The 9,093-nt window shown below is 38.7% G+C and overlaps 1 protein-coding gene across 1 annotated transcript; it reads left to right on the top strand.

The window, feature by feature from the left end:
• The first annotated feature begins 857 nt into the window (after positions 1-857).
• sigirr (single immunoglobulin and toll-interleukin 1 receptor (TIR) domain) lies at positions 858-8,847 on the top strand. The gene is made up of 10 exons (XM_055047037.1): positions 858-1,172; positions 2,249-2,518; positions 2,623-2,830; positions 2,934-3,061; positions 4,483-4,623; positions 4,713-4,856; positions 4,986-5,088; positions 5,709-5,859; positions 7,029-7,206; positions 8,431-8,847. Exons 1-10 carry the CDS (start codon positions 1,109-1,111, stop codon positions 8,598-8,600), a joined length of 1,557 nt encoding a protein of 518 aa, XP_054903012.1. The 5' UTR covers positions 858-1,108; the 3' UTR covers positions 8,601-8,847.
• Positions 8,848-9,093: the final 246 nt, after the last annotated feature.

The following is a 9,093-nucleotide window of genomic DNA, read 5'->3' on the forward strand; positions in this document are numbered from 1 at the left end:
TCTCTACAATTTCTTCATGTTTAATGGATTTCTTTTAAAAAAAACACATCAGGGATATATGTCTCATTAATTCAGACCTCTTGAGCTGTTTTTGTGTGACAAGATCAATGATTCAAAACCGAGAATTGGGAGAACAAGAATTAATCTATTGTTTAGATTTTTTGATCCACACAGAGTCAAAACTGTGAATATGAGTTCAATTTTTGCACATACTGTGATTTAATAAACATTGTGTACTTTTTTTCATTAAATCACAACAGTTTTGTAATATCTAATCAGGCTTTCTCAGATAATAACATTACAACCAGGCTTATTGGCCACTCCAAAGGTCCCTCCAGATTTCTCTTAGGTCTGAATGTTGGTGTGTGGTAATTTATTTTCTGTGTTGCCATGTTGTACATCTTAGACAGGTTGCCTGCCTCTTGTCCATGGAGGCTTAAATCACCCCCTCATGTGTGATGTATTTTTAATATCCTGTGACTTTCTCCTGGGTAAAGTATTAGAGGTCTTGAGCTGTATATAAATATCTGCAAATAAAAGGTTTGGTAAATAATTTGAATAAAAATGAAATAATTTTTTTTTTTTTCATTTAGGGCGCGTCACGTGCCCTAAATTACCGGAAGGCCCAAAAGAAATCAGGTGAATCCTTTTTAACTTTCTGAAAGGATCAAATAAAAATGTCATTAACGTTACTGACAGTGGTAATAGTTTTGCGGACAGTCCAACCAGCAGGTGTGCTGAGGTGAAACCGGAAATACACCTGCGCGCCGTTCAAATGTCAATCTGAGAGCTCGGTCATCACAGTTTTAGCCACTGGAAGCAGAAGAGGCAGTTCTGTGAGTTTCTGCTGTTCTGCAGGTTATTTGCATTGCGGCCACAGGTAAGAGGCGCGCGCGTCACGTGGTCCGGAGCTAACCAATCACGAGTGGCGCTTCAGGTTCTTCCAGGTACTGATGAAACAACAAGCTCAGGTCTGCGCAGCCACTTGACAAACTAAATGGCGATAAAGTAACATTTTTGACTGTTGTTGGGAGCGACGTTCGCAAAGAAAGCCTCGGAGGAGGCCTACCGTCCGGCCTGAGGGAGGAGGACGGGGAAAGTTTGGCTCATGGCTCTGCTTTTAGCTGCTTTATTAATAGTCTGCGGGATATCGAACAAGGCCATCGTCATCGGTAAGGATGGACAAAAGTGTTCACTTTAGTAAATCTTTAATCATCTTTCTTCAATTGATTATTAATGATAACCTATGTATCAGATTTACGTGATGCTTGTAGTGCAGGGTCAGTGTACATGTGGACAAATATGTGGTCATATTTGTCTCGGAGTCACATGTTTGTTGCCTGGCAACAGGGTTAAATCTGGACTTTGAACCCGGATGATCTAGTGACATTTGGACATAGTGAAAGAACCAGACAGGGTATTTTTATCAGGGAAGGTTAGTTATTTATTTTAAAGTCACAATACATTCATCATAACCCTAAATTCCCAATAAATCTGATGCTTTTAAAATAATCAGAAAACCAGATTTGGTTACACTATAATTTGAGTTTTAAGGGTAATTAACTCAAAATCACACAAAGTCAATAAAATATACATACCAAGCTCAAATCAAGCACAGTTCACACATTTTCTTAGGTGTTCAAGCTTTGGGAAGAACATCCCTTTAGTTTAATGCTTGCCTTGTTTGGGATGACGGTCCCTACAGGAGATTTAGCAGCTGGTTTCAGACAAAGTTGAAGAACTGAATGCACCAGTGCTATAGAAAATAAAATAGACCCTCAGCATGATAACGCCACTAACATACTAGACATTTTATTACAGTACTTTGAGGTTGTTAGGTCTAAGAGCGACCCCTCCACCTGGTGGTGCATGTGTTAGCCATTGACTATCACATGAAGGCCAAAATGAGAGTTGTTAATCTCTCAAAACCGCTTTTGTTTTAATTGTCCAGAGGGAGAGTTGGGGAAAACAAATATCACTCACTCAAAGGTCTATTGAAACAAACAGAGACACTTGATCATTAACTTTCAAGAGTGTTATTTCATCATGAATCCAAATCCATTAATTTGCATTTTATCAAAACTGATTTTTTTATGTTGAACATTAAATTGTTGATAAGATTTACTTTGATCTAAAAGTTAAAAAATAGTTGTTTAATTGTTCAGCAGTCATGGTCAAAATAATAAAGTCTTTATAATCTAGAGACTTGATCTTTTTTAGAAGTGTGTAACTCTGTTTCTTTTTGTAGGTCAGACCTGTGTGGATGAGAGCAGGTTTAAGGAGCATGTGGCTTATTTAGGGCCTTCATATGTACTGCAGTGTCCTCTGCAGACACTTCAGCCTCAAAGTCTCCCCCGTTCCCTATGGACCTGGCAGAAGGACTGTCAGCCGCTCCAGAATCAGGAAGGGAATGCCTTCCTGAAGTTCTCCAGCATCTGTTTAGAGGACCAAGGAAACTACACTTGCGCTCAGCAAGGAAACAGTACCCCGTCATTCACTGTGCGCCTCGTAGTAAAGGGTGAGCATAAAGCTCATATTTACCATCCAGTGACTGCCTTTACATCAAGCATTTACTGTGGGCAGTTCTCACTGAACACTGATACCTGTGGTGTGTCTTTGCAGAGTCTCGGTGTGTTAAAGCTCCAGATTTTAAACCAAACGGCGACCCAACCAAACTCTGGAGGAGTGTGGGCTCTGTTGTGACACTGAACTGCACTGCTCTGCTCTACTGGGACCCATCAGAGGAGCAGTGTGAAACCACACTACACTGGAGCAAAGATGGCCAGCCACTCACCAACCACACTCTCTACCTGCACAACACAACATCATGGTCTTTTCAAGCATCTTTTTTTAAGCTGTTTGGTTAATTTCAGTTCACTTTGTGCCTGATATTTGCAGAGGAAGGTAAGAATATCTTTTCTCTTATTTATCAGGTCCCCTGATGCAGGCCAGCTGGTTGTCAGCAATCTCTTGGAGTTCACCCTGAGAGAGGCAGAGGATTTTGGGCTTTACAGCTGCACTGTGAGGAACATTTCTGCTGACTTCAGCCTGCAAAATTCAAGTAAGACAAGTTGCGAAACATTTTGGGCTTTTCTGCTCTGAAGGATTTTTAGAGAATTAAACTTGTTTGTTTTTTTGCATACAGACCTTTCCTCATTAGATTTTTTTCCTGCATAATTTACATACCTTATTATTTTAGAAATGACTCCAGGAAAATGAGAGGTGCTCCTCGCAGAGCGTCCCTCCCCTGACACTCCCCCTTTCAGCTCCTTCAGATTATCCAGCAGCCAGTAGCAAACACCAGGTGGAACTGTGCATCAGCTGAGCTCATTACATGAGCTACTTTCACTGAAATGCTGAAAAAAGTCTTAGTTTACAGGGGAGCGCTGTTGTGACGACTTCCTGACGATGGAGTTTCAAACAGAGCAGGGGTTTTTAAGTAGACAGAGTCCCAATTTCAAGGTGTTAAATTTGTTTCACGTCATTGATAGTATTTTTGCAGCACAATGTGCCTTGAAAATGCTCAACGCTGCCCCTTCAGTATTACGTATGTGCAGCCCACACAGTCTTATCCTGCAGAAACTCACCTCTTGTGGAGACTTTCCCTCTCACAGGAGGGGTAAGCCACTAAAGAATACAGCTAAATAAGCAGGTTTTGCTGTATCCAAACATGTTAATGGAAAGTTGAAAGGAAAGAAAAGGTATGGCAGAAACAGGGCCGCACCCTAGATGGAGTCAAGACTCTTCAGCCTCATTATTATGAAACAAAGTCCATAAAGGAGTTTTTGGGCAGATTCTCGAGGTATTGACTGCAGTGGGAGTCGACACTGCAGGAGGCACAGCCATCAGGTGTGTTCACAATGTGAACTACAACTGACACATTCCTTATTACGCCACTCCTGGCTCATTGAGAAAATGGGCTGGGCTGTTGCAAAGGGATCCAAACTCCTATTTTCAGGTCAAAGTAAATTTTGTATTCATTTGAAAAGGAAGGTCTTAGAGTCGGGAGGAATGGTGCAGATAAGCAGAATCCAAGCTGTCCACCAGGAAGTTTCCATCTGCTGAAAAACATTATGGAGATGCTGATTTCATTTTGCAGCAAGATCTGACTCCTGCTCAGACCACCAAAAATAAAAAAGCACAGACCATGTTAGCCCTGTACTTGATAGGGTTCATCTAGTATGTAGTGTAGAAATTTCTGCATAAAATGAATTATTCTGAAATATTCAAATTTTCTCAGAAACTTAAATATAATTGCCATTAGCTGTAAGCTAAAATAAACAGTAGAATTTAAATCACTCCACATGAAATTTATCTCCTTTTTTGTTTATTTGGTGTAATTTGTCCATCAGCTGATATTTGTCATTTACTAATCTTAATAAATATACAACCTGATAATATAGCATTGTGAAATGCCCAGCTGTCGTCTAGATATAACTAAATAGATTGTCTCGTCTCATTACAATGTGTGTGTGTTCCCAGACAATCCCAGCCACACAGCTGCAGTGATCGCAGCCATCATCCTCCTCCTCCTGCTGGGAATAGCAGCTGTGGTTTACTCCAGGTGCCACCTGAATTTCAAGCTCTGGTACAAGAACTCCTATGGAGATTATGAACTGAATGGTGAGACTAGTCGAAGCGATGCGAGGTGGTTCTCGTGCAGAAGCATCAGTCTTAACTTCTGCTTTCTGTCTGTGTGTTTGCATCCGCAGATGGAAAATTATATGACGCCTATATCTCTTATGTCAACAATGATTATGACAGGAAGTTCATCAACTTTATCCTCAAACCTCATCTGGAGAATAAAAATGGGTACAAGGTGCACCTCAGTGACAACGATATCCTGCCTAACACTGGTAACAAAAGACTAGTTAGGACAAATATGATCAATATGTTACTAATGCTTGTTTTATGTAAACATACTGGCTTTCATAAACTCATAAATGTAGTGTAATAATTAGAAATCGGTCTTCTTTCTTAAACAGAGCCTTCAGCAGAGTTCCTAATGAACATAAGCCGCTCGCGCCGCCTCATAGTGCTTCTCTCTAACGCTTATCTTGAGCAGGACTGGTGCACAAATAATATCAGGTCAGTCTCAAACAACACAAATCTATTTTGTCATAAAGGAGCAATAAAAGGTAGTGAAAGTGTTTTGCAATTATGTAAATGCCCCACAAGAGGTCAGTGTTGAGTCTGTGAATTGAATTCAATTGAATTTACTTTATTCAACAGACTCATGGTCCACAAGATACACAACACAACATAAAAAAACAAGAGAAAATGAAAAATAAAATACAATAAGTAGTCATAAAAAATATAAATATAAATCTTATAGAAGACTTGAATACCAATGTTTCCAAAGAGCCGACTGGTATCTTAGCACACTAACAGAAGGCTGTGAGAACATTACAAGAAGATTGTTCGGTGAGTTACCCAAACGACACATAAACTTGTATATCAGATTTCTCAAAAGGGCCTGAAATGTTCTGACATGTGCGTTACAGAACATTTGACTTGCACTGCTGAACCTGGGTTTCTTGATCAAAATTCTCAAAGAGTCATTATAAGCAACCTTAAGCTTCTGCATACTAGTTTTTTTTAAATTTGCACCACAAAGGAGCTGTATACAAGGATGTACAGTAAGCTTTAAACAGGCTTATTTTTACCTCATCAGAGCACATATGCTTTGAGTCTGTGTGTTTTTTCAGACAGGGCCTCCTGCACTTGCTGGAGTTATGTCAGCAGCCCATCCTGATCACGTTGGACGGTCAGTTCAAACGCATGAGTCCTGAGATGAAGCAGCTGCTCAGTGAGAACGAGCACCGCCTCACCTTGCTCACCTGGAGGCACAACTCTGTGGTAAGATTTAAGAGAAGGCTTCTGCGTTGGGATTTTAAACCTCCATAAGAGCTGCAATGTCCATAAAGTTGTTTCTAAAGACAACAACTCATGAAAACTGCCCTATTATTAAGTCAAAACTGATTCAGAAACATAAGCATTGTTGTAACAAAACAAGCTACAAAGAAGTGATTAGTTTGTCTGGTAAGACTCGCAGTTTTAGAGATTAACTAAGTCTTTGCTTTGCATTGAGGTACTTTAAATTAGTTGCTGTTTAGCCTGACTCCATAAAAGTGGGTTTGTCTGATTTAACTGTTGAACTTTAGGTTTAAATGTTGCTTGATTGTGATTGGTTTCTTTAAGTATGTCACGCGCTCTTAAAAAAGCAGAGCGTTGGAGAAATGATCAAACCAGTTCCAAATGCTTCCCTTTGTGTGGCTTATTTTGGGGGCTAAATCTTTCAATTTAATTAGAGCCTAGATGTAAAAGAAAACATAATTTCCAAAAAGTGGAAACATATGCTGAAGGAAATTAAAGGAGTCAGTTTGTTCTAACTTTGTTTTCTGGGTTGCTGAGCCCAGTATTGGCAGCTTTATTTATTTAAAAGCAGCAACACAAAGACAGCAGAAATCAGTATTTTAAAATGATTTTTTTCAGTTTGTTACTTTATAAATTCTAATCTCAATTTATTTATTTGTTTTCGCGGGGGAGGAATTTATGGGACGGACAGACAATTGTAGAGTGAAAGAACAAAATATGCATATTTTTTCTAGTATGATATGCTTTTAATGTTTTTTTAGAAGAAGTCCTCTCTGCAGTCACAGCTGCAGGACTTTTGGGGGATGCACATCTAGAAATGTAAAATTTCACTCATTCTTCTTTGCAAGACAAAGTAGAGTACCTTTGAACTAAACATTTCATGTCTTGCTACAGACTTTCCATTGGACTGTAAATTGACTGGGACATTCTGAAATATGGATATGTTTTGATATAAGCCAGTCCACCATCCTGCTCAGACGCAAAAAAAATATTTTCTTCCAAAATCTTTTTTTTATATTGCAGATAGCTTACTAACTTTGATGTTACAAGGTCAGAAATTTCCCCATTGTGGGGCAAAAAATGACTTTTCTATTTTTATTCTCTTCTCATTATAATGTATTTGTTTATTTGTGGATATTTTTTTTTGTCAGACTCCTTCGTCAGCATTCTGGAAGGAGCTAGCATTAGCAATGCCTCGCAGAGTCATTTTCCACAAGGATTCTGCAGGCGACCCCCAGACTGTACTGCAGGATGATAAGGACCCCATGCTGACCCTTGACCCCGACTACTTGGACTGCCGCTTGGACACCGACCCTGCTGGAGATTTGGGTAAAACCAGTACTCATTGTATAAGTGGCACTTGTATATTTGAGTGATTCACACGCTTTTCCATCTGAGTAAGTAACTCAGAAATATAAAACAAACTTCCCATGGAGGTTTTTGTGTTAGATTTTTGAAATCTAACACAAAATAAGTTTTTGTGCAACAACATTTTAGGTTATTTTGACTGCTACATATTAAATATTCCTCTGAAATTAAACCCAAAAATCTTTTTAATGCAGAATGCACATCTGCACTTTGCAATAGTACATATTGGTGCCAGAAAGGGAAAACCCTGAAGCCTTCATTTAAACTGATGCTGATCTTCGTCTGTTCAAACTGTGCTAGATTTTTGGCGTTTTATTCTCAAAGATTAACAAGAGACTAATGAATAATTTCAACTTGTGCACAAATCTCAGTGATTTCAAGTATGTTATAGGATTAGCTAGTTTAGCTTGATTAAGCAAACTCAAGCAAGTGGAATTATCATCTATCTTGATGATGAAATGATCAATGATTTGTCATATACTTTAGGTCATTCTGGTGCAAGTTAAGCTCTGTAATTATAACTATAATGTTCCAGTGTTGGAGGTGCAGCACACACCCTCTCAGCTTTGTAGCTAAAAATTTAAATTACATAGCACCATTTCTAGCTTTGTAAGACATGCCTAAAATGAATGTAATGTCATTTTCAGCACTGAAGAAATAAGTGTTTCCACATGTTTTAAAATGTTGAATATTTAATTTAAAAAACAAATAATTTCACAACTATTATTATTATTTTTTTAACTATTAACTCTGCTTTTTCAGGTAGTCCTGCAACTTTAAGAACTTGTAGCACATGATTGACAGCCAATGTGGTCCCAACAAGAGAGCCATCAGTGGAAAGCTTGTGAAAGAGGAATGTCAAATTGTCCTGACAGAAAACGTTTAGAAAAATGCACATCGAAAGAAAAAAATATATATCGCCAATAGGAATGCACAGTGAATATGATGTGTATTTAGCTGATATGCACAAGTGCAGCACAAACACACTGAATTATGTAAACTGATAGTGGCAAAAGAACAACATTTAAAGAAATGTGGGGAGAAATATGAGATATTAGAAGTAGCTAAATAGTTTAAAAAGTTAAGTCGACTACTTGCTAACAAGACCCAGTTTTATTTGAAACCAGGCGAGGCATGTGGATGTTTTTACACGGCTTTCACGTTGTAATTTGTGATTTGCTGCAGGACTTCGTCTCCCGATGCACAGGGCTCTGGCCTGTAAAGCTCCTGTCCTTCCTGCTGCTCCGGTCGAGGAAGCTCAAGCAAAAGCCTCTGATATCGACGTCTCTGACCTGGGATCTCGCAGCTATGAAGCACGTTCCGACTTCTACTGCCTGGTCACTGAGGACATTTAATTCCTGCTTGGATGTAAAATTCATTACTATGTATTTCGGCTTCTTGCAGCCGTTTTTTTTTTCTTTTGCTATATATTAATCAAAATGCCAATTTATGTTAATTATCACAGATTGAGCTTTTCATGTTCTTCAGTTTTGTGACATTGCAAAGATCAGAAACACTAAAAGAAAATTTTGGTTGATTTTTGTAAATATTTATTTTCTTTTATTGCCTAAAGAAGAAAGTAAAGAGACAAAGACTTTGTTATTGAAATACTGTCATCATTTCAAATGAATGGATCAAACAGTGAAACAAAACACCGGACAGATCTTCAGCAGAATTAAGGTGCCTTTCTGTCCTCATGGAAAGAAAATTACCTGCAGGGAAAAAACAGACTAAATATGGGTGCAGCACTAAACAGCTCATTGTGTTCCTGTCTGAGCAGGAGCAAATATGTAAACCGGGTGTGGCCAGAGCTTAAGCACTTCAGTGCTTGTTTCAACAAACTGCATA

This window comes from Poeciliopsis prolifica, unplaced genomic scaffold (assembly GCF_027474105.1).
Source record: "Poeciliopsis prolifica strain line A6 unplaced genomic scaffold, Auburn_PproV2 SCAFFOLD001, whole genome shotgun sequence".
Taxonomy (NCBI): Eukaryota; Metazoa; Chordata; class Actinopteri; order Cyprinodontiformes; family Poeciliidae; genus Poeciliopsis; species Poeciliopsis prolifica.